Source organism: Lathamus discolor, chromosome 11 (genome assembly GCF_037157495.1).
Source record: "Lathamus discolor isolate bLatDis1 chromosome 11, bLatDis1.hap1, whole genome shotgun sequence".
In the NCBI taxonomy this organism is placed as follows: domain Eukaryota; kingdom Metazoa; phylum Chordata; class Aves; order Psittaciformes; family Psittacidae; genus Lathamus; species Lathamus discolor.
The window spans coordinates 1,082,279-1,107,604 of record NC_088894.1 but is presented as its reverse complement, the minus strand read 5'-3'; the positions used below and the strand labels follow the sequence as shown (position 1 = coordinate 1,107,604).

The 25,326-nt window shown below is 61.7% G+C and overlaps 1 protein-coding gene across 1 annotated transcript; it reads right to left on the bottom strand.

The window, feature by feature from the left end:
- Nucleotides 1–7,280: 7,280 nt before the first annotated feature.
- Nucleotides 7,281–13,396, bottom strand: PSMF1 (proteasome inhibitor subunit 1). Its single transcript, XM_065691591.1, has 7 exons — nucleotides 12,780–13,396; nucleotides 12,025–12,177; nucleotides 11,631–11,713; nucleotides 11,196–11,375; nucleotides 10,442–10,495; nucleotides 8,517–8,675; nucleotides 7,281–8,398 (listed from the first exon to the last, which is right to left on the bottom strand). Exons 1-7 carry the CDS (start codon nucleotides 12,906–12,908, stop codon nucleotides 8,347–8,349), a joined length of 810 nt encoding a protein of 269 aa, XP_065547663.1. The 5' UTR covers nucleotides 12,909–13,396; the 3' UTR covers nucleotides 7,281–8,346.
- Between the last annotated feature and the right edge of the window lie 11,930 nt (nucleotides 13,397–25,326).

The following is a 25,326-nucleotide window of genomic DNA, read 5'->3' as shown; positions in this document are numbered from 1 at the left end:
CCTCACTGCCTGCCCGTGCCTCCTCCGGTCCTGGCTCCCACATTGCCCGGCTGCTTGCTCCCGACCTCTGAGTCACCTTGAGCCGTGCTGGCTGCGGGCGTTCGCTCTGCTTGGGATGCTGTGAGCGCTGAGGAGGCAGGAATGAGACCACCCCATGGTGGGGCTGGATCGGGGTCACCACCACCAGCAGCCACGTCCACCCCAGATCTGGGCTGTGCTGCATAGGGGTGCGCTGGAGGGGTCTGAAGGCACGGAGCCATATCCAGAGCCCTTCCATTCCTGTTCTCACTGTCCTTTCATGGTACGAGGCTCCCATTTGCTGGCTCTCACATCCCCATTTAATCATTTTGGCCAAGCAATGGCCCATTCCCATCCCCAGCAGCCCCACACGGCTCCATCTCCCAGGCTCCCTCCCTCTGTCCCATTCCCATGTCTTCCCAAGCCCTCGGTCTCTCTCCTCCAGTGCTCCTGCAGATTCATTGTGAATTTTGGCAGCGCTGTCTCTGACCTTGGCTCTCTCCCTCCTCTCTTTGCTCCTGCGCTGGCAGCATAAATCTTGGTTGTCTCCATGTCTCCTTCCCTCCGTGCCAGAGCCCTGGGCATGGAGCAGCCTTTGCCAGCCCCCAGCCTGATCAGGAATGGGCTGGGGAAAGCTTTGGGATGGAGGTCATCACCCCACTCCCATGTGGGACCCAGAGGCAGCGACATGTGTAGGATGCACCCCTTCACCTCATCCATTGCAGGCACCCTCTCAAGTGGGACCAGGATGCAGGAACAACCCCCTAAGCAGCGTTCCTCTTGTTCCCAGGGATTTTGGTGATGCCATGGGTAGCAGTCCCAGCGCTGGCACACTGTGTGTTCACACGCATGTGCCCGCCTGCTCCAGATCCATCTTTTCCTGCTGATTCGGGACAATCTGTGTCCCGTGACCTACTTGTCTCCAAGCATCTCCTGCCTTCCCGCGGAGTGGGCTGGCACTGAAGCCTCTCGGAATGTGGTTAACGTGTCAGGATGCACTCACAGTTATTTTTAATTCAGCTTTTTTCTCGGCCCACTTCTGGGTGCATCCCTAGGGATGCAGTGCTGGGAAGCATCCGCCTTTCCACGCAGGGCAGCAAGAGGGGACGGGAGCAGCACACACAACCTGCACTGCCAACTTCAGAACTAACCAAATCCCCTGTATCCCTGCCCTGCCATGGCACAGGGTGATGGGAGACCCCAGCCCACCCCACAGCTCCCAGCCCTGCCGCAGTGCAGGGACTGGAAGCGTTGAGGGTTGGTCCCCCCTGCACCCCAAGCTCATCACCCAGCACCAGCATCACCCTGGGTAATGACGGGTGAGGTTGTGAAGGTGCTGGAGGCACCTGAATGTGCTGAAGGGACCATCAATGTGATGGAGAAATCCTCCTGACAGCTTTCAGCAGCAATCTCTCAGGGTTTACATCCACCATCTGCAGGCACCGCTCCAAAGGTGGGAATAGCACATGTCCTGATAACGAACCAGAGCAGAACGTGCTGCTGCCAGCGGGTGCTGTAGGGCTCGGGCTGGGTCCGGTGTGGGTTGGGAGCAGTGGGTACCAACACCGGTGCTGTGTGAGAAATGGAATAAACAGTGTTGGTGAGAGGTGGGGCCATGGGGGCTCTGTGCTGTGGGACTATGGTGGGACCGTGTGGATGGCTCTGGGCAGCCAGCACCCCCATAGGCTCCTCTGGAGCATCTGCTGCGTGGTCCAAGCCCAGGTCAAGCCCTGGATCCCCAGGGATTTGGGGCAGGCTGGATCCTTTCAGGGGCTCGTGGCTGGGCTGGAGCTCTCCCTGCTGCATTCAGGGCTGGGGGACCTCAGGACACAGTCCCAGTGTCCCCAGCTCTGCCCTGGGTCCCCAGTGGGGACAGCAGCTTGTGGAGTGCCCACCCAGCACCACTGGGAGCATCCCATGGTCTGCCCGATGCAAAGCCCACCGCGCTGCTCCATCCCCTCCACCCGTGCCCTCCCCACGCATCCCCCCCCCCGCAACGAGGACCCCACGGAGGGTCCTGGTGCTGTCGGGGGGTGCTTGTCGCGGGCAGGGTGTGCAGAGCCGGTGCCGGTACCGAGGGCGTGTGTGTGTGTGTGTGTGTGAGTGCCCCCCGGGGCAGCCCGGTGTACGTGTGTGTGTGCGTGTGCGGGCGGCGGCGGAGCGCGCCCTGGGGACCGGCAGCTCGGGGCACCGGCGGCGCCGGCACCGGGGGTAGGCAGCCGGGCGCGGGGGGGCACCGGTGGGAAGGGCAGAGGCAGGCGGGACCGGAGGAGCGGGAGCGGGGCTCGGTGCGGGAAGCGGCGGGTGCGGGTACCGGGGAGGTTGGGAGCGCTCCGGGGAACCGGCGAGGAGCGGGGGCAGAGCCCGACGGGGGAAGCGGGTCCGGGAGGGGTCCCAGGGACACGGGGTGCCCGGGTCGGGGCGGTGGGCTGCTCGGTGGGAGCCCGGTTCGGGGAGCGAGAGAGCGAGGGAGGGACGATCCGGTTCGGGGACGCGGGTGCCGGGTCCAGGGAAGGGGAGCAGCGCGGTGCGGAGCCCCGGGTGCGGGGAGGGGGGACAGCCCGGTCCGGGGACCCGTATCCGGTGGGCAGCCCCGTTTGGGGCCCCGGGGGCGGGTTGGGAGCCCGGTCTGGTGCCCCGGCTCCGGTTCGGGGGAGCGCGATCGCGGGTCGGGGTGCCGGGGGTCGGTTTGCAGGCGGGTGCGGGGACGGGGAGCACCGCGCTGCGGCTCCGCCGCTCACCTCAGCCCGCGCAGGCCGGCGGCGGCTCCATGGCGGCCCCGCGGGCGGCGGAGCTGCGGAGCCCGGGCGAGGCGGCGGCGGCGGGGGGGGGCCCGGCGGGCCCGGGGCTGGCGCTGGCCCTGTGCTGCGCGCTGGGCGGCGCGGCGCTGGTGGTGCTGGCGGGGGCCGTGCCGCGGGCGGCGCGCCCCGACCCGGCGGTACCGGCGCGGCAGATGGAGCGGCTGGAGGAGCGGGCGGCGCGGCTGCGGGCCCGCCTCGACCGCTGCACCGTGGCCGGGCTGGCGCTGCTGGCGCTGGGGGGGCTGCTGCTCGCAGCCCTGCTGCTGGCCGCCGCCGCCGCCCGCCGCCGCGCACGGGCCGCCCGTCGCACCGGGGGCACCTACGGCTCCGTGCGGCTGCGGCTGCGGCGGGTGTCGGCCGAGGGGACGCGGGCGCTGCTGGAGACACAGCTCAGCCCCCCGCAGCAGCCCCCCGAGGGGCCGGGCTCTTAGCACCCAGCGCACCCCCGGGACCCGCAGCCGCAGGCAGGAGCCGGGCTCCCCAACACCGATGCCCTCCGGTGAGGCTTCACCCGCACCCGGCCACCTTCCTCACCTCCCGGACCCTCCTTGGATGGGGATCCCCTCGCAGCATCGGAGCGATGTGGTTTCGGGTGCATGGCCCCACCACCAGCACTGGCAATGTGGCCTTTGGACACCCCGCTCGCCTCCCCGGCACCTCCCTGGATGGGGTCCTGCTCACCAGCATCGGCACAACGGCACCTTCGAGATACCCCTGGGATTTCAGTGCCGTGGTTGGTCACGGGCTGGACATGAAGCCACAGCCGCATCCAGGGCAGCGCCGGCTGCTCCTCTCTGGGATGGAGCTTCCCATTTTCCACCACCAGTGACCTTTTCTAGCAATAGTTTCCTGAGAACTCCGTGGTGTGGATTTGGCGCTTGCACCGCGCTGGGCAGGAGAGGAGGAGGCAGCAAGTGCGACCACCAGCACCCCATCACTCTCCCATTCCGGAGGGTGGGATGAAGGCCAGGACTCACTGACACACCGTGCCCAGCATCCCACTCCCACCGGCAGCCCCAGAACGGCCTCCTCAAAATCACAGTGCTCTGCCTGGGGGGGAGAGGACAATTCCCACCGCCTGGAAGCGATGTGGTGGTTCTGTTCCCATTCAGGAGCCTTTGTGCCGATCACAAGGGCCATTGTCTGCAGCGTGAAGGGGAAAATGCATCTCGGGAATTAAACATGAAGCATCATTAAAGCACAATGTTCTGCGGAAAGCAAAATCAGCCCGAGCGGGATGCTGTGAAAGGGAAATGATTATCCCATAGGAAATGCAGGCCCACGAAAGGGGCTGTTTGTCCTGAGCTGCCAGGTTTCATCCAGCCCCTAAATTACTCACTTCAGACGTTTCCAGGTGGAGACAAATCTCTCCAGCAGCCCAACACGAGGGGAAAGGCGCTGTTAAGTGGGGTGCAATTGTCTGGGCCAGGTTTATGTCAGGGGGATCGTTCTCTGCCCCGTGTTTTCACATCTGATGCTCTGCAGCCGATTCCTCCTGTTGCAGTGAAGGGCCCCAGGTCCCTCTCGCCATCACCACATCACCCATCCATGCTCCTCATTCATTGTAGGGTCCTGCGAAACCATCTCAGCCTCACCCCCGCAGCCCTGGCACCCAGGCACCTTTCCCTGGGCTTAAGGCACGCATGGGGTGAGATGTGGGTGGCTGTGCTCCAGTGCTCCCCTTTCCCCATGGACCCTTGAGCAGAGCCTGGAGCATCAAAGAAAGAGCCCAAGCAGAGCAGGGGGAGCAAAGGCCATCGGGGCTGTCACTGACGGGTGATCCTGGGGCATGGGGACATAGGAGTGAGGAAGGGGATGAAGGAGAGGAAGGGGAGGAAGGCTCTTGTGCAGGGTCTGCCCAGGGAGCCCTGTGTTCAGCAGGAGGCTGCCCTGGGAAGGCAGAACTCCCTCCTGCACCTCTCAGTGCTGCTCCTGCGAGCCTGCAGCAGACAATAAACCCGTTAGATGGAGAAACCCTCATTGTTGTCACTTCACATAAGGTGGAAGGGTCTCTGCAGGAGGCAAGGCTGAGCCCGGTGGAGGTTACAGCTGCTGAGCACAAGAGATGCTCCCGGGGATCAGAGCACGAGGCCGCTCAGGACACGCTGCGGGAGGGAGCTGCCATCGCTGCGCGGTCCCTCGAGGACCTGCAGGACAGGGGGAAGCCTCTGGGCTCACAGAGATGTATTTAAGGGGAATGAGCTGTGTCAGGGAGTGCCATTAAAGAAGTTCCCCATCAAGACTCCAGAACTGGGACGTGATTTTGCACAGGGATCCCCCGGGATGAAAGGGAGGGTGGCTGCGGTGGTGGGACACGGATGCTGCGATGTGCACTCTCCCTGCACTGGCCTGGCCAGCCCTTTGTGGCTGGGGAAGAGCAGTGCAGTCAACTTAAGGCACTGCCCCGCGGTGGTTCATGTGCAGGGGGGTATTTAGGAAGCAATCAAATATACTCCAGGATGGTGGGGAAAATCCCGCTGGGAAAAGCAGGTTGCTGCTGCACAGCCTGGGTGGGATGAGGATCACCAGCCTCTCAGTGTGGCAGCATCCAGGGCTTCATCCACCCATGGAATAAGGTGGGCGCAGCAGAGGCAGCTCCAAGGTACCCCAGAAGCATCCCTGATGGGAGAGTGCCTCACCCCTATACCTGCCATCTCTGGGTATCTTTGCTTGTGCCCAGGTGAGCAAAGAGGGAACATCCCAGCGCCTTTCCCAGTCCCGTACAATGGGAGCTGCTTTGTTTTCCATCTGTGCAATCCACACGGTTCCGGTACACGGGATGCCGGGGATGGAGCATCATCTGTGGGCAATGAGCAGCTCCAGGGCTCTGCGGTTGGGAGCGCCGGGCCGGGCTGGCAGATGGCCTGAAGGGCTCTCCGGGGATCCCAAGCCATTCCCAATCATCCAATGTCTTTCTTCAAACATGACATTGGAAGTGCCTCTCCGGAGCTGCGGGAGGAGGGAGGCTTGTGCCTGTGCCAGGAGCACACACACAGCCCCAGCCGCCCCTCATGCTCCCCACAGTAATAACTGGAGGTGTGTGCTGCTGGATGTGCTCCCCTGCATGCTAATGCTGCTGCCACTTGGGTTAGCAGCAGCCGTGCCAGGGTCCCTCCTGCTGCCGGGATATGGGGCCCTTGCAGCCCCCACGGTACGAGCCTACAGCAGGGGAATGAGGTCTGTGTCCAGCCACCAGCCCTGCGATGGAGCAAGGAATGTGTTTGGGATCAAGGGTTCCCAGGGGCACCTCTGCCATGCTCTGGGCAGCTCCACAGTGGCCTTTTGGTGTGAGCTGAACCAGTCGCAGGGACCAGTCTTGTTGCCACTGCCCTCTGGTCCAGACAGCAGGATCCTCACCTCCTTATATCCATCCCCTCCTGAGAGCGGATGCAGCAGCACTGGCAGCCCTGAGGCTCAGGCACTGGCAGCGGGCACAGCTCAATGCCAAGCTCAGCTCAATGCCAGGCACTTACCCCCTCAAAGCCCCTCTCCTTTCCCACCTGGCCCCGCAGCTGCACATCAGGGCCCCGCTGGGGCTGAGGCTGCAGACAAAGGGCTGTTTATCAGCCCCGTGCAGCCGCTCCCCGCTCTGCCGGCTCTAATTGGCCCCATCAGAGCCGCTGCCGCCTCAGAGGTGGCAGAACATGATGAATGCAGGCAGAGAGCAGCCGCCTCCTGCTGAGAGGGGCCCCCTGATAAGGCCGAAGCTGTTTCCTCACCCCAAGCCTCTCTCAACGAGCTCGGGGGTTTCTTTCTCCATGGGCCAAGCACTGGATGGGTCAGGCTGCCCCAGGTGCCGGAGGTGCAGGAGCAATGGCCTCAGCGAGCACTGGGTCTCTCTTCTATTCCCACCCAAGCTCTGGTCACGGGCATTGCCTGCTGCCCATCTGTGGGTTGAGCTGGGCACTGAAGCCCTCAAGGATGAGCAGCAGGACCGGGACTGGGCTCAAAACCAGCTTCTGTGAACAGGGGTCCATGCACAAGTCCTGGGTAGACGCATGGGATGCTCCAGTGTCCCTCAGCGCCTTATTTCTACAGCCCCTTCTCCCTGCTCCTACCTGTGCCCAGCCCAGGGCTGCACATGCCATTAACTCAGCTTCAGAAGCTGCATTTGTAGGCAAAGGGGTTTTAAAAGGGAAAATGCCTTTGGGAAGAGAAGAGACCAACAAGGGGATCACTTCCCCTTCTACCTCTGCCAGCACGGCCGAGTGCAGCGTGTGACAGCATCCAACCCTCCAGAGAGGCAGGGACCACACGGAGCTCAGCGGAGCCAAGGCTGGGCTGCGCTCCAGTTCGTGTTCTTAACACGGTCACACCACCTTGGCAAAGCTCCGCTGCTCAGGGGAAGGCACAAAGCAGGCTCCCAGCCTGAATCCTCCCCCTCCGGAGGGCAGGCCCAGGCTGGGCACAGCGCTGGCACAAGGCAGGGAAGCAGGGGGGCACCCGCAGCGAGCACCACCACACGTGTCAGCTTTTTATTTCTGCCTCATGAGCGTCCTTACAAGAGATCAAACACGAGAAGAAACTGCATGAACCCGAGGGCACAGAAGGGCTGCAGCCCCAAACTGAGCTGACCTGGGGGAGCGGTGGTGAAGGGAGGGTTCCACACGGAGGAGCCTGAGCCTCCCAGAGCTCCCCCCTTCTCCCCAAGCTGCCTGGCAGAGCTCAGCCAGGCAGAGCTGCACCAGCCCCTCACGATGGGACTGATGGGGACGAAATGGTCTCTAAACCTCTTCTGCAAAGCAAATCCTGCAGCTGAGCGAGCCCCTGGGTGTGTTCCCATGAAGAACCCAGCCCAACGCTGGGCTCAGTTCTGTGCCAGGAGAACCAACACTGGGCCTGGCCACTTGTGTGGGTACCGAGCATCCCTACTCCTATCCCAGCCCTGTGTGGTGCCCGGCGGGGGCTTCACCTGCAGGCCAGGAATGGAAAACGTGGCTGCAGGGGGAGAGGGAGCAACTCTGGGTCAGGAATTCAATTTGTATCTCTTCTCATGCACATTAAAGGCTTTGTTCTTTTGACACCTGTGGGCAGGGCCACATGGAAGCTGATTTCAGCCCCATGGCTCAGGCTTCCTTACCTTTCACTTGGACAGAGCAAGAGAGAAACCATCTCTGCATGGAGAACCCACCTGCAGCAAAGCCACTGCAGCTCCCCCAGAGCAAGAAGCCAGCTCCCCCCTCGGCACTGACTCACACAACCCCAGCAGCAAAAGCGGTGCCACCCCAGAGGAGCAGCAGCAGAAGCCCCACAGCCCCCAGGCCCTTCTCAAGCGCTGCATCCGGCGCTGCCAGCACTGCTTCACCCTCTGAGGAGCAGGGAAAGCAATGGACCTACTGCCTCCTCCTCTGTTCTGCACGCAGGGAAACCTTTATGGCTGCTCTGACACGCGGGAATGTAGCTCCAAATGGGGAGAAGGAAAACGCTGCTGAGAAGATCCACCAAATGGGGAGCGAGTTGGAGGAAGTGCCCCGGCCTCCCAGGAGCCTGCTCTGGCCACAGCCATGAGGAGCCAAGGGGTGACCCCTCACATGAACATGTCATCATAGCCTGGAGGGGGAAGGTGGTCGGGATCCGGCCTGGAAAGAAATGCAGAGCAGAGGTAAGAGCTTGGTCCCACAGCACCAGGGATGAGCCAGGAGCTCCAGGGTAGCCCAGAGAGCAGGATGGGGATTCCAGGCACAGCCAAGTACCTACCCGGATCTGCCAGCCCCTAACGGGCCGAAGGGATCGAATCTGGCTCCGGGTGGGACTGCTCCTGGGGGGAGCCGGCCTGGGATGCCTGATGATGGGTCAATGCCGGGCTGTGGGAAGCCAGACCGGAGAGGATCCATGATCATTCCCCCACTCTGACGTCTGGGGAGAGGAAAGGCAGAGGAAGAGATGAGATGGGCACCGGTGAGATAGGAGCAAAGCGTGTCCCTGTGCCAAACCTCTGCTGCAGGAATGCTGAGCACAGGAACATGGGGTTAAGCTGATACATGGCATGTGGGAAGGAAAACAGCCCTAACCCACCACAACAAGGGCCACAGAGGCTGCTGCCTGTGACAGGCACGGACCCAAACACATCCCACCTGGCTCCTGCCCGGGGTTATCGCAGCCCTGCAGATCTGCCTGCACAATGCCGCAACACAGGGACAGTGGCCGGATGCAAATCATCACCATCGTCATCATCACACTACGGTGATGGTCTCATGGCTGCAGAGAGTGTGCCCAAGCCAGGGCACCACCAAACACCCAGGTCCGTGGTGCCGGAGTACCCCAAAGCCCAGCTGGAGACCCCACAGCCCTCACAGCCAATGCCAAAACACTCAGAGAAGCAGAGAGGCAGCTTCCCTCTCCCCTCCCAGCTCCTGCAAGGAGCCATCTGGGGCATCAGCAACGGCCGGAGAGTCCCAGGGAGCTGCTGACCATTCCCTATGGGAAGTGCCGGCCCTGTTGGCCCATGCGCCCGTGCCCGCTCTGCTCTCCAGGGCGAGCAGCGCATCCTGCCCTGCGCAGTGTCGCAAGAGCCAGGGCTCCTCCAAAGCGCTGCCTGGAAGTCATTTGCTGCCCACGGTGTCTGCTCGGAGCTGCCCCACGCTGGGAGTGCCATTCCTCACGGCTGGCTTTGTGCAAGCTCGGCTGGAGCCTCTGAGCGCCGCTGCCATCAGACAAGTCATTAACAATGGTGCTAATGAGTTCCATTAGGCCAGGCTGGTTGCCCAGAGCACCCCCGGGCCAGCCGGGCCCCACCAGCCTCTGCCTGCAGTCTGGGTCTCCAGCACGGCGCTGGCAGGTGCCAGTGCCCAAATCTGCTTCCATTTACACCGAAACTTCTAAGGAAGGGCTGGAGGCAGCAAGAGAAGCAGGGAACCCCCTCCCCTGAACCCCCCTGCCCGTGCTCTCAGGTTTCCCTGCAGCCAGGCAGGCTCCAGGCCTCTCCTTCCAGGCAGGATGTTTTTAGCTGCCTCTTCCCAGCCAAACCCATGGAAAACCAAGTCTTGCAAGAGGGGAAAAATGCCATTCCCACAGGAGAGCGGTTCCAAGGACACCCTTGGGCCATAGGACACTCTGCAGCAACTCCAAGGGCTTTCTGTCTGGCTTCTGTGCTTTTAACTGGAATGGATGATGAGCGGTTCTCCTTGCCTGAGCAAACCAGAGACTGAGGGATGTATCTGTGAAGTGCCTCAGACAGGGAGGCTCACAACCAGGACCTGTGGGCTCGGCTTTAAGCCTCCCCTTCTCCAGACTGCTGGGCTGTACACACAGCAGCTGGTACCATTTTAAATTAGGGGCTTACATTCCCTTAATGATGTATTCAGCTTTGATTTACTGGAGGAATTACTGCGTGTTAAATGAATACAAGCTGATTATTAAACAGACACAGACTGCAACCTATCATGTATGCAAGGGACGGGATCTTATTACGATATTAGAACCATATTGAGCTTTAGCAACCGCCAATTGGTCCCTTGCAATTTGTACTCAGCAACTGCCCCATCACCATCTGCACTGAAGAGACAATTCACCAGATGCCTGAGCCAGGCGGACTTCAGCTGTGCCAGAGGGCTCCAACCCCCAAACCCCAAGGGCAGAGCTCCCCAGGCACCCAAAGCACAACCTCACCCAACCATACTCACCCTAAAGGGTCCAGATCTTCCCCACCAACAGCGAAGGGGCTCAAGGGGGAAGGCCTGCAACACAGAACACAGCGAGACCGTCGGTGGAGGGACTGGAACCAGCATGAGCAGGCGCTGGGAGCCACCCCGCGCCCTGGACACAGCATTCCCTGCTCCAGGGTGCAGCTGGGTGTGCGTGGCAGGCTTGTGGGAAGCTTGAGCTGAAGGGGCCCTGCTGTTCCCAGTTCTCCAGGCTGCAGCTGTCTGCGGACACTGGGAATTTCCATGCCAGGGGCTCCCTGAGCTGGGCCGCACTGAGGTCAGGCTCTCCAGCACATCCCATCTGGAAGCACAATGCCAGTCCTGCTTCCAGGAGCGCCAGGGCAGCGGGGTGGTGAGCCTGCAGCCAGCTGTCACCTCTCCTTGCCAATCCTATGTGGTTTCAGGGCCAGGCCCAGCTCCAGCCTGTCTGCCCAGGCCTCCCCCAAGGAGCATCCCGCACCCTGAGCACCAGCACACAGCACTGGGGTTACAGCAGCAAGAGATGACACGCACGGAAGAAGCCACGGACAGTCCCCAGGAGATGGCAGAGCCACCACAGCCAAAGGGGACTACAACTTGTGGGGGGAGCATTCAGCCAACAAGGCTGAAACCGGCTGGATGCTCCCCATCCCACACGTGCAGAACAGGGACCAGAGGTGCGGTTTGCAGAGCTGCACCAGGACCATCTCCCATCTAACACAGGACCATCAGCAGCCTCACGTTCCTCACTCACCGGGTCGGGGCTCTCATTCCTGCTGGGTGATGGGGGGGGATCCTGAGGGGGTCGTAAGCCCGGGGTGAGTCAGGATCCTTCTTCTCAGGCTCCTTCTTGGCCTTTTCCGCGGGGGCCCCGAGGGGAGCGATGATGCCCGAAGCAATCCTAGTCCTCAGCTCCTCGGTGTTCCTGTACACCCTGCAGGGAGGAGGCAGGACAGCCAGCAGGAAACAAAAGAGCTGGGCTGGGCTGGCCCATGGTCCCACTGTCCCTGCCAGCAGTGCAGAGGGAGGCAGGGGAGGCAGCTCTGGCTGCACTGCAGGGCTGGCTGGCCTGCCCCTGGGTTTGTACTGGGGAGAAAAGCCCTCCAGGCTCCTCCTAACCCTACCTCTGCCCCCCTCCCCACGCTGTGGGACATTTCTCCTGCAGAAAATATCAGGGAACGGAGATTACTTGTGGAAATCCTCCAGGTGCTCTGGGTCGATGTAGTCGGCCACTGTCAAGGTCACATCTGCCACCTTCTGAGAACCTTTGTCCTGGCAAGACAGGGAAAGCACAGAGTGAGCAGCTCGGCAGAGCTGGGAAAGGGACAGAAAAGGAGCAGCTCCTGGGCCAGCGTGTGCAAGGCAAACTGCATCGCTGCCCTGATGTGCTTGACCAGCTTCACACTGCGCCACATCTGCTGCTGCACCACCAACCCCTAACACCCTCTGGCTCTGCTCCATCCCAAGGGACAAACACCACTGCAAGGGACAGCAAATAACAACTAAAGAAACAGACCCTGCCGTTCTCTGCAGCCGCTGCTCCCCAGGGACCCCAAACCCGCAGGGCCCAGCGCGGGTCTCACCATGGCGTTGAGGATCATGCTGTCTTCCACCATGATGGCTTTCAGCAGCAGCTCACGGGCATCGTCCGTGGACTTGTAGCGCAGGGTGTACAGCTCCTTGTTGGCTTCCCAGCCAGCGGGCAACAGCTCCGACTTCCTTTCATCAGGACCTGGCTGCAGCAGAGCAGAGGAGCTGCTGAGACCCTGCCCACGAGCCCAGCACACTGCAGGGCAGGGGGGACCTGGTCTGGCTGCACAGAGAGATCCAGGAGGGGATCTCTCAGAGCCTGCCAGGTTTTAACTGCAGGAACAGGCCTTTATTTCCTATGGGCTGGCTCTGCCTTCCTGCCAGCCCCCCGGTGCTGGAACAGGAGGGGCAGAACTGGCCTTTGCTGAGCAGAAGGCAACAGGGACCCTGCACCACACTGGCCCCTTTCCTGCTGTAACTCCAGTGCCCCAGCACTGGGACCCCACCGGGGACCACGTTCTTCCCCCCCCCCAGCACTGCACTGAGCCCCCTTTTGGTTTTGGGGCCCCCCCTCAGCACCAAGCTCCCCCAGCACCACACTGACCCCGTTACCTCCAGGACCCCCCCACGCGTCCCCCAGCACCGGCACCCCCGCAGCCGCCAGCAGCACTGAGGCCCCTCAGACCCCGCACGGGGCCCGGCTACCCCCGGACACCCGCGGCGCCGCACGCCCCACACCCCCCGCCGGCAGCGGCGGCCAGGAAAGGCCGGGGATCATCCGCGGCCTACCCAGCGGAGGCGGCCCTACCTGGTCGCCGGCGCCGAGGCAGCGGTAGCCGTGCCGGACCAGCTCCCAGTGCACGCCGCAGAGCAGCGCGTCCTGCGGGCAGGAGATGGCGGCTCTGGCCGAGGCGTAGAGCAGCTCCAGCCCCGCCATGGCCGCGCCGGGCCCGGTGCGGAGCAGCGGGCGGAGCGGAGCGGGGCGGAGCGGAGCCGGGCCGGCCCTCACTAGAGGGCCCCCGTCCCCTGCGCAAGGCCCGGGGCCGCCTCCCCCGGGGGCTGCGGCCGCTGCCGGCGGTGCCGTGCTGCTGCCCCGGCGCTCGCCCCGCGGCTGGACGCGTCGGGGGTTATAAACGTGCGTGCTGCCGGGGCGAGCCTGCCCAGCGCGGCGGCGAGCGGTGGGGTCGTGCCCTCGGCGCTGCGGCCCCTGAACCCCGTTCGATTGGCACCGAAACCGGGCTCATTTCCCGGCCCCGGCCCCAGGGCTGAGCCCTGGCGGGCGCTGGGTGGCACCGTCCTCGTCTGCCGCCTGCCCAACGCGGCTGCTCGGGGATCTCGCCCTGGCTTCGCTGCGCGGCGCTGCCGCTCCTGCCGTTTGCCCCTCGAGCAGCCGCTGGTGCTGAACCGCGGCCCGGCAGATCCCAGGGCACCACGGAAGGAGGCCAGGGCTGGGAAGCTGAGTGAGGCAGGCAGGGATGGGCAGGCAGGGAGCAGCAGGCAGGGCGCAGCAGGCAGGGATGAGCAGGCAGGGAGCAGGAAGCAGGGATGAGCAGGCAGGGCGCAGCAGGCAGGGGGCAGCAGGTAGGGCACAGCAGGCAGGGATCAGGAGGCAGGAGGCAGGGAGCAGCAGGCAGGGAGCAGGAGGCAGGGAGCAGGAAGCAGGGATGAGCAGGCATGGATGATCAGGCAGGGGGCAGCAGGCAGGGATCAGGAGGCAGGGGGCAGCAGGCAGGGCGCAGCAGGCAGGGCGCAGCAGGCAGGGGGCAGCAGGCAGGGCGCAGCAGGCAGGGCGCAGCAGGCAGGGCGCAGCAGGCAGGGCGCAGCAGGCAGGGCACCGCTGGCTTTCCCAAGGTCGGGATTTCAGCCCGGGAGGCGTCGGACGGGGCTGTGCGATGGGAGCAGCAGGAAATGCCTCAGCGCCAGCTCCTCCGGCGCTGAGCTCGTGATTCACGGCAGAACGCGGGGCGCCCGCTGCAGCTTTGCCGGCATCCACGTTTCCACGGTTCCCTTCCCCGGCACAGCCCGGCCCTGGCGGGGGGGCGATGCGGGGACCGGGAGCTTCCTTCCGATGCCCCTTCCTGAGGATGTGCAAGCCTGGCCCCAGATCCTGGGTCCCAGCGCTGCAAACGGGCTTCTCCCGCCCGCGGGGCTGCTGCAGGTGCAGGAGCGTGTGGATGTTTGGGAATGGCGACCACAGGAGCCTCGGTGGGCGAGAGGCATCAGGAATCACACAGAAGCGATGCCGAGTGCTTACCGAGCCTGTTTGCCATCCAGCTTGCTGCCATCCCGCTACCCAAGCTGTCCACCCTCTCACCCATCACCACACGCTCCCATCCAACCACCAGCTTGTCCTGAGCCCTCACCACCCCTTCATTTCTCTTCCCTTCCCCACATCGTGCTGACTGCCCCGGACCACAGAGCAGTGAATTTTGGCCTGAGCCTCTGAAGGCACAGCGTGGGGTAAAGCAGGATGTGTCCACACATCCCCTCACCATGGCCTCTCCTGGGCACCAGGCTCTGCTGTACCTGAGCCCGCAGCCCCGGCGCTGGCTGCTGCTGCATCAAAGCTGCCTCCCCACTGCCTGCGCTGCCTGCTCCCCGTTGGCTCCAGCGCCTCGCTCGCCCGGTGGCTCGTTGGTGATGAAACCCAGTGGCCACATGAAAGCAGCTCCCTCAATGGGAGTCAGGGGCCTGCGAGCTACGTGGGAGGCAGCGGAGGGCACAGCCCTGGCTGGGATGCGGTGGCCAAGTCATTAGGGAGGTGATGGGGATTGCAGAGCTCATTCGTGCTGTGAGGCAAGCGCGTCGGCTGCCGGGCACCTTGTGCTGCTGTCGGAGCAGCCACGTCCTCTTTGTGGGCTCCTGGAGCAAAGCTGGAGCAGGAGTGATGCTATGAGAGCTGAGCGAAGCCCCCAGGGCCACCAGCGCCTTGCATGTGTCCATGGGGATGGGTGCCCAGCTCTTGCACCGAGCCTCCTGCCCACTGGAGTACAGGGGAAGCAGCACGTGGCTCTTTTCCTCCTTCTTTCGCCCAGGAACAGGATCCATGTGGCCACGTATCTCATGGAGATGTCCCAGGGGAGGGCGGTGGTGCTCGGAGCAGGTAGAGGGATGCCTCAGCTGGGGTCACCTCCGTCACGCAAACCACAGCCTCCCCTGACCTTCATACTTTCCCGCTGCCTCACTGCTCCCGGTGGATGCGCCCACTGCGGTGTTGTAATGAGCACAAGAGGAAACAGATTTCCCAATCGCCCGCCCCGCTGGCAGCCCGCGAGCCCTCCGTACTGGGAATGGCAGCCAGCACGGACGGGGCAACCGGCTCAGCCCCGTGCCGTGCTCGATGACCTGGGGCACGCAGGGAAGGCAGAGAGGAGCCGTGGATAATCCCTGGCGCTGCAGGCTGCTGCTGTTGGAAAGCATCATCCCTCAGCTCGCTGCTGCTCCTGCCCCATGGATGTGAAACTCCGCGAGCATCGCCTCACCCGGGGTGAGCAGCACTGGATACTGGAGGTGTTTCCTCCTGGTGTTTCCTACCGGGCCACCCGCACTGCTCTGTAGATGCATGGAAGGAAGGGATCCCCCACTGCAGAGAGGGAGAGCTGGAGCTGGGACAGCTTCCTCCGTGCTCTGCTGAACAGCCTGGGGCTCGTGGCACGTGAGGAGCCACCTGAGGCTGACCGAAATCACCATGCGCTGGGTGGGATGGAGCATCGGTGGCTCCTGGAACAGGCTTCCCCCCTCACATTCGTTGGGGTGCTGCCACTGCCTTGAGAGGGGAGGCAGTGGCTCCATGAACATTTGGCCTCCTCTTCGTTTCTCCCAAATTTAATTCCAGGGAAAGATGACACCGAGGCAGGAGAAAGAGGGTTTTTCTCTGGGAAAGAAATTCAAACCACATGCGGGCGGGTTCACTGCAGTAGCAGGAGGAGGGACTGGGGCTGCGAAAAGAGCAAGCTCCCAGCAGCGAGGCCAAACGGAAAGTCAATTAGCGCTTTCAGGATCCGAACACGCTCGAGTGCTGCTCCGAGCAGGAATAATCCCTGCTGGAGGGAGGCTGCCAATAGGGTTTGAAATGATTAGGAAGCGCAGAACCCCAGTGCTTCCCAGAAAAGCCTGTTAGCTCTGCGGTGGAAGCCTTGCTCGCAGGGAGCGCGGTGCGCAAACACAGCCGTGACTCATCAGCTGCATGGAGCTGGACGCAATATTTGGGAGGTCAAAGCGCTCGAGTCCCAACGAGCTTCATCCTTGGCGAGGCTCCTGCGCTCCCGTTGCTGCCTCAGGTCAGGGGATGTCCAACGCGATGTCCCTGCTCATGGCAGGGGGGTGGAACTGGATGATCTTCAGGTCCTTTCCAACACAAACCAGTCTATGACTGGGAGCAACAGGGGGTAGTTTCGTGGGTTTCGTGGAGTTTCATCCAGAGGCATCAACACCTTCCTAAGGGGCAGGAGTGAGGGGAAACTGAGGCTCAAACCTGGTCCCCTGACCACCACCAGCCTGTGTGGATGCTGCCATCCCCCTCTTTGCTCTTGGAGGACCTCAGATGTGAACGGTCCGGGGCAGGCGTGGAGGAACAAAACAAGCCCATCAATCACGCTTGCTTCACTCCTGCCGCAGTCTGCAGCCCGAGCCGGTTGCATTGTGCGGAGCCGGAGGGACTCCACATCAAAGCAGGGAGCAGCTGGCTGCCGGGGCCACCCCAGCACCCAGACGGCAGCGCCCTGCCCATGAGCTGCTGCCTGCACTCCCTGCCCGCCGGGATGCAGCGCTGCTCCCTGCCCCAGGTACAGCGCAAGATGCCCGGGGCCACGTCTGCTGCAGAACGCATCTGGGATCCCATCCCAGCATCCTCGGGCTGGGAGCACCATCCCCTCAGTGGGACGAGGGAGAGGAGGCGTCATCGCACATGGATGCAGAGCCAGTCCCAACCCGAGCCTGTCCCGGAGCACTTGAGTGGCTGCACGGAGCCGCTGGAGCCGCAGGGATGGCTCAGCCTGCTCCAGCCGTGCAGCTCCCGCTGTCCTCACACAGCTCTTTCCTCTGCGTTTCCTGCCATGACACACGGCAGGCGCTTCCCCCGCCTGCTGCCCCGGCGCTGCTGCAGACGGTACATTCGTTTCTGGACGTCCCTTGCAGCTCCCCAGTGTTGCTGCCCATGGCAGGCACGCAGGGATCGGATGAGGCAATGTGCTCGGGGAGTATCAGCTTCCCGGCGCAGCGCTGGTGGGGAAGCGCTCGCCTTCCTTCCGAGGAGCTGGTGGCAAACAGCCCCCTGGAAACCAACCTGATGTGCTGCATGGGCATGGCGAGGGGGGAGCTGGGGGTCTGGACATGGTGGGCTGGGCCGTGGTTATCCATTAGGAATGGGAGGTCTGGGTAAAGGAGAGAGCCCAGATCCTTCCGGAGCAGTGCTGTGGTGCATTTGGGTGCAACCCACCCAGGTATCCTCTATTTGCCCACTAGCAAAGGGTTCGGGGGCTCTGCCCTGTGACCCACCATGCACAGCCCCATCCTACACCCCAAAACAGGCCTGTGCCCTGCTCCAGCTCCACGCCAGTGCTCGCTGTGAGGCCACCAATGCCTCAGCATCATGGATGCAGCCAGGAAAGAGCTTGGTGTGCACAGAGAGCAGAGGCCTGCAGCCCAGAGACCCCACGCTCTGCTGGGGAGGAGATGGAGGCAGCAAATTGCCATCACAGAGTGGGTTTTTCCCCTGTTGCAGTCTGTGCTTCCAGGCATTTACCCTTCCTGAGGGCACAAGGACTGTGCTCATGGTGCCGGGCGAGCACCTCCTGCCACTGCCGTCTGCGGTAGCACATGCCCATGTAGGTAATAGTTGACATTTTTTCCAGTGGGTTAATTAAGACCCAAAATGAAAGTCGCTGCCGTGGGGCCGGGGGTTTAATGGGAAAAGTCTCCTCCAGGTGCCAGGTTTATTAAATGAAAGGGAAAAAAGCCAAAGGGGAGAGGCAGGGCCACAACCTGGACAAGGAACATGTGGGGATGGAGATGCCTTTGTGGGGTTGGGTGGTGTTGGGGAGCAGGGAGGTGGGGGCTGCAGTGACCCCCCTTATCCCTGTGCCACTGAGACCCCAAAGTGGAGGTGGCTCCTGTGAAACCTGGAGAGGGGCTTTGGGCAAGGGCCTGTAGGGACAGGCCAAGGGGAATGGCTTGAACCTGCCCGAGGGGAGGCTGAGCTGAGCTCTTAGGCAGAAGCTCTTCCCTGTGAGGGTGCTGAGGCGCTGGCACAGGGTGCCCAGAGAAGCTGTGGCTGCCCCATCCCTGGCAGTGCTCAAGGCCAGGTTGGACACAGGGGCTTGGAGCAAGCTGCTCCAGTGGAAGGGGTCCCTGCCCGGGGCAGGGGTTGGAGCTGGAGGGGCTTTAATGTCTTTTCCAACCCAACCCATCCCATGATCCTATGACACGCTCTCAGCATTGCCTCCGGAGCTGGAACTGCTGGGACACAAGGCAGCGGTGCTCACCTGGGCTCTCAGGGCAGCAAAAGCCATCCCAGCGGAGCGGGGATTCCTGCGGTGCCGGCTGACGGTGGCAGAACCTGGTTGCCAGCCCCACACCACCCACCTCTGCCGGGAGCCTGCACACAGGCGCCGCAGTTGCACTTACACATGCAAAGCATTAGGGGCTATTTAGAAGCCCTTTATTGTCATATTTTGTTCTTTATTCCCTACAAATTAAATTTGCTGAGGGATATGTACGGATTGTGAAATGATTTTGCAAATCGTTCCTCTGGGTTTTTTCATTTCCTTTGTATTAAATGTTTGCAGTGTTTAAAAGGCTATGAAAAATTTTAAATTAAGGAAAAAAGAAAAAATGTACGTAGGACAAAATCCCAGGGAATGAAGGAGAAAGGGCCTGAGGAGGGGCTGGGCGCTGCTGCCTCTGTTATCGCAGGCGCCAGCGATGGTCTGGTGCAGATCATCCCCTCCAGCTCCATCCTGGTCCTGCTGCACACCAGGAACTGGTGCCAAAGCCGGTACCAAAGCAGGACCTGTCACCAGCTCAGGACTGCCCCACCGGACACACGGCCCAGCCTTTCCCTTTCCATTGCTCCCAGTGATGGATCAAGGCAGAGATCCCTTGCACGAGGCCATGGAGCTCCACCAACCCCCTGCCTGTGTTTGCAACCCAGAGCAATTGTTTGGTGCAGATGCGAAAGCCCAAGGACGTGCTCTCAGGAGCATCCCTCCCCTGCGAGCCGTTTCTAACGGGATAATCTTCCCAGTTATCCCTGAGGTGAGGCTGCCGCAGAAAGCCAGGCTGCCTCCCGAGCGGCTCCACATCTTGGAAGCATTAGGGACCCCTTTCCCTGCCGGGATGCCGGGTGTCACTGCAATGCGGGGCCGGGAGGCTCCCTCCGTGCCCTGCGCTGGGTGTTTCCAGCCCATTAAAATCGCAGACACATTTCTCATCTCTTTATCCCTGCCACTGTCATCGGCATTGTCTCAGGCTGCTGCGGGCTGGGAACTGGCCGTGCACGGACACTGCTGCTCCGCTCCAGCCGGCAGCTGCCCGCGCCGGGGATGGGGATGAGGACCGGGATGGCACCGGCTTCCTGCCACCGCTCCTCGGGGGTTGCAGTACCCCTGCCCATGGCACCGCCATCGCCGGACCCCTCGCAGGCTGCCTCCCGGCTCTCTCTGATGTGGCTTCCCCTCTGCAGGGTGCTGGGGCTGTGCCAGCGTCTGGCGAAGGTCTGGATGAGAGCTGGATGAAGGGGTCAGTGCAATTGCAGGACCCCCCCGCCCCGCTCAGTGTTCCCAAGGGGCTCTGGGTGCTCGGCAGCAGCAGCGATGGAGCTGGAGGCTGCGGGAAACTCAGAGCAGGGCAGCGGCATCCCAGGGCTCGAGGGACCGGGGACAAGGACTCCCCTTCCTCATGCACAGGGCCCTGGGGAAGGGGCCGTGACGCAGCCGCTCTGTCCCAGCGCAGGGATCCGCAGCTGAGGCTGCTTGGTGCCGCTTGGCGCAGCGCAGCAGAGGGTGGGAGCCGCTGGGCTCCTCCAGCTCGACGGGAGCTGACAGGCGACTGGTGTGGAAGGGAATTGTGCCACAGGATTTGTCCGTTAAGAACAAGGAAAGAAGGATTCAGTGAATGCGTAACTGCGAGAGCAAGGAGGTGCCAGGGCTGCACGCAGGGAAGGTGTCCAGTGCGGTGGGATGCTACCAGGGAACCAGCGGCATCATCCAGCTGGGAAGAACAACAGAGGGTGTTTGGATAAGCCAGGAGCAGTACAGCCTTCCAGGGCTGCAGGGAGGCAGAGACGTAGGGATGCAGGGAAGCAGGGATATGAGGATGATAGGGTGTTGGGATGCAGGGAGGTGGGAATACAGAGATGCAGGGAGCAGGAGCACAGAGATGCAGAGACACGGGAATGCAGAGATGCAGGGTGGTGGGTATGTGTGGACAAAGGGATGCAAGTCCTGACCTGGTGATCCCTCTGCCCACCACATCCCTCTGCCCATGCAGACCCCTTCCACAGCCCCAGTGGAGCTCAGTTCAGCTCAGCTCAGCTCCTCTGACCCCACGGGAGAGCTTGGCCCATGGAAGGGAGCAGATTGCAGAGCAGAGCCCAGCTCTTGATCAGCTCAGGAAAGGAGAGGCCAGAGCAAGAGCTTTCTGAAATTCCTTCCTGAAGCCTTGGCTAAAAGCCGCGACCTCTTTGCTGAGGCAGCCAGACCCTGGATTGAGCCCTGGTCCTGCCGTGCCGTCCTGCCCCTTCCCAGCATCCTGGCTTAGGGAGCTGCAGCCTTTACAAGGGCTCAGTCTCCTTGGCCAGGTCACCTCTGCCAAACACCTCCGTGTCCCTCTTTGGCTTCTCCAGGCCGCAGGCCCCCCAGCATCGCTGTCCCTGCAAATGCCATTCACATGGATGGGAAACGTGAGTTCTCTTTGTTTGTTTTGAAGGAAAGAAATATGTAAAAGCAAAAGTCAAATCAAATCCTGTCTGTGGTTGCAGCCATGTCCAGTCGGTTGAGTTGGAGCTCAAGGTTGTTGGGATGGCCAAGGCTGGGGCAGGAGGGACCCTCTGCTTGCAGGATGGTGCTGGACCTGCACCACCATGAGGGTGGCCGCAGGAGAGCAGGGATGGACGGAGCAGTTGAGCTGAAGGCACCGTGTCAGTGTCCCTGCCTGCTAGGACAGAGCTGTCCCCTTGGGTGAGGAGCTGTGAATACCCCAGATGCTGTGGGGAGCAGAGAGCACCAGGGTGCGTGCAGGCCGGGGACATTTGGAAATGCACTTTTGCTGCTTCCACGGCACAGCATACATTTTTCCATCACTTTTTTGATCAATTTCCTTCATTTAATCTATTTTTTTGTTTTTACACAAATTTGCTCAAATTCATGGAAGAATTCTTTCCATGAGCCAGAGGTTGCCGCAGCGGCTCCGTGCCCGGCTGTGGGCACGGGCGGCCGGCCGGGGACTGTGCCCTGCATCCGTCCTTCAGCTGTAGCAGCAGGGATGCTCTGGGGCTGGTGTGAGGCTCGGGGTAGCACCATCCCTGGCAGTGCTCCTGCTCCACTTGCCCACCCTGACCTCTTCTTCCTCCTGCCGCTGTGGTTTGGTGGTGATGGCAAAGCTGAACCTCTCTGCGTACTTCAAGAGAGGAGCCGCCCACAACCCGGCAGCATTTTAAACAGCTCAGACTGTCCTGGTTCCAGCTCCTGAAAATTCAATTTGTCAGCGGCATAAACAGGATATAAAACACTGAAAAAAAACCAGCAAAAGGAGAGGGGAACATTTTACTCCACGGCTTTGCCTGCAATGGAGGAAGCAACCTGTGGGCACCACATCCCCTCTGCGCTGGTTAAACTCTTCTAATGGTAAACACAGCCTGGGACTGGCCCTGTGCAGCATCACAGGACAGCTCCTGAGCCCTGGGGTTCAGTTCATACAGAGGTCTGCCCTTGCCAGTTCCTGCTCTTCCCTTCTTGTTCTTCTCCATGGTGTTCTCCCACATTGAGGGTGGTTTCTGGTGCTCCTGGACGTCAGCAGCGAGCGGTGGTAATGAGTTCCCTGAATGCCAGCTCCATGCAATTATCACTTTATTTTCACTTCAGCAATATTAATGTTTGTGTCCCTCCTGGTATTAATTCTGGGAGAGGCCTTTAACGTCACGGGGACACAAGCAGGCGCCAGCCCTGGGGCGATGGCAGCCACCGCCGGGCTGGTCACCATGGTCCACACTGGCCCTGGTAGCACCATGTCCCCAGGCTGTGTGGAGGGAAGGGATGTGGGGCGGTGCCTGGTGGATATGGGGACCAGGAGCTGGCAATAGGGTGAGGATGGAGCATGAGGTTGGGAGGGTGAGGAGGACTCAAAGGCCTGGCTCCTGTGGATGGGGCAGGATGCGCTTCTGTGCCTGGGGATGTCCACTCAGCTGTTTCCCATCCCTGTGCCCATGCAGGAGGGTCCATCAAAGGACTAGCTCATAGGCAGCCCTTAGGACACGCCGTTTCCTTCTGGCTTGCTGTTCAAAGCATGAGCACAGCCCTGCAGCTTTGGCCAGGGTGAGCAGGGGCAGAGGAGCCATCAGCTTCGGTCATGGTACAAATCACATCCTGCTGCAGCAGGTCCATGGGGGTTTCATTTGCTCTTAAGGGTCTGATTTCAGCAGGAACCATGGTGGAGACCAGCAAGATACAAGGCAGAAGCTCTTCCCCGTGAGGGTGCTGAGGCGCTGGCACAGGGTGCCCAGAGAAGCTGTGGCTGCCCCATCCCTGGCAGTGCTCAAGGCACCCTCACCAGTGGCACATGCACCGGGAGCCACGGCTGCAGCCAGACACATGCGGGGCAATGGGTACCGGAGCCACGAAGGCTCTGCGGCTGCCAGGGGGGAATGTCCCCATCCAGGAGCAGGATCCTGCCCAAAGCCTTTGTTCTGCTGAATTCCAGCCGGTGAGAGTCATGCGCTGGAGTCAGAGGGTTCTGCCCTCCTGGGGAATGATGTGAGAGGGAACCATGCAGTCACATTCAAGTTATTTGAAACAGGACGGGATTTCTGAGTACTGCCTCACGTGGAGCCAGGATCGTCCATCTGAGCCACGCTTCCATCTGTCTTTCCCAATGCTTTCCCCAAATAGCGCAAATATTAAAAGAAATTCAATTGGAATTTGGCATGGATGATTCTTAGGAAAATAGGAGAGGGCCAGCTACTAAAATACCACTGCCTTGCTCCCTTCCAGCAGCAGACACATGATTCCCAGTGCTAGGAAAGCCGGAGGCACTGGATGGCTCTGCCTGGCAGAGAAGAGGGGGCTCCAAGGTTGCTGATGCTCCGGCTTTGCCAGGAGGGTGCCATGGCCTGGGTCTAGGAGCTCCATTGGGGAATCCCGGCTCCCTGGCTGTGAAACCCTCTGCAATTCCATGTTTCCAGCCATCTGGAAGCCTGGTCCCACTGCCCCAAGCCCCAGGCTCCTGACCCTGCACGGTGCAGCCCACATCCCTGCCTTTTCCTGGAGAAACTGTCCCGGGCCCTGCACGTAGCTGGTGGGAATTGCGGCAATGGTGGGAAGAGATTTCCACCCGGATTTCACACGTGTCCCAGTTCCCTGAAAACCTCCCCATCCTTTTGCTCTTAGTTTCGCCTCCATCAGCTGCCCCCCCAGACGCTGTGGTGCTGCAGGGCAGGAAGCTGGTTTATGACCCGGCTCAACGCTGGGGCCGCGTCACCATTGTGGTTGCTCTCCCTTGTCCATCCAGAGGTGGCAGTTCCAGTGGCACATGTGGGATGCAGATGGATGTTGGCTGCAAGGACAAGTGTTTGGTGTGAGCTTGGCCTGTGAGGACGCTGGGCTCAGGGGTCTTTCTGCAATGACCTTGCCCATTGCCGGGAAGGGATTGAATAGGACTCCAACAACCCTCAACCTTTGTGGCCATCTCCTTGTTCCACCTTCTCCAGTGAACACCAAGGCACAATGGACCACACAACCAATGAGCGCATCCTCTCTCCTCCCAAGCCTCACCCCATCCCACCACCCTCATCTCCCATCTTCCTTCCAGCGCTGCCCAGGAACCCCCGGCTCAGCCAGAACCCGGCCCCATCACAGCGGAGGCACCGGGCGATGCTGCTGGGCACGGATCCTGCTCTTCCCACTCCGGCAGCCGTACGGAAACGGCTCCGACATGTGTCAACAATAACCAGTGAACAGGCGGCGGCCCCAGCACCTCGAGGAGGCCCGGACACCCTCGGCTGGAACCAAACCGCAGCCGGGAAGCAGGAATATTGTTTCAATTATTCCCATTATATAAAGTCCAACCATTTTAATATATTCTGCCTCAAAAGGGGCTCAACGAAAGAGATAAAATAAACACTGGAAATCCGCGCCGCTGGCACGCGCCGGCAGCTCGGTTTCGAGCCCGAACCTCACCGCTCGCCTGCCCCTTCCTGCTCCAGGCTCCGGCTCCTCCTCCCGTTGCCCCTCGGCCTCCGGCGCCGCTCGACACCAAATCTGTCTTTGGGCTTTGCTTCTGTTCTGGCAGCCGGAGCCCTCGGAGGCTGCGCGGCTGCACCAGCGGCCAAGCTGGAGCCGAGCCAGAGGAGCCGCGGGAGGGGAGCGGGAGCAGCGGTGCTCCTGAGGGATGGAGGGTTGGTTTAAGGCACATCCTAAACCGTCAGGCAGGACTTAAAGCTCCTGGGGTGCCGCATCCACCCGAGAGCAACAGGATCAGCAGGTCCAGGACTGGCTGAAGGCAGGGGGAGAACAAGCGTGCCATGAGCGTGCAGTGTCTGGTGTCATAGAACCATAGAATCCCAGCCTGGTTTCGGTTGAGGGGACCTTAAAGCTCCTCCAGCTCCAACCCCTTCCACTGGAGCAGCTTGCTCCAAGCCCCTGTGTCCAGCCTGGCCTTGAGCACTGCCAGGGATGGGGCAGCCACAGCTTCTCTGGGCACCCTGTGCCAGCGCCTCAGCACCCTCAGAGGGAAGAGCTTCTGCCTAAGAGCTCATCTCAGTCTCCCCTCTTTTAGCCCTCTTTACGCCATCCTTCCTGCCTGGGGGAGCCATCGGCATCCTGTCACCAAGGATGAAGCTGCCCCTGGCCACACAGAGCCCATCTGCTCGCACCAGCTCTGGCCAGGCAGGACCTGCTTCCGACTGCATCTCCCTGTGGCAGCGGCATCACCGGAGCTCACCGGAGCTCTCCTCCCTTGCCGCGCTGTGCCAGGCCGGTTGTCCCTGGAGTGCCCGACCACACCTGGCTCCCACATGGGCCGTAAATCTGCAGTCCGGCCTCTCCCAGCAGGTTTCCATGCACATCCGCCGGGCTCCGGGCTCTGCCTGCCCCGAGTGGGGGTCCGGTCAGTGCCACCATGACCAAGGATGCCGGCGAGCACCA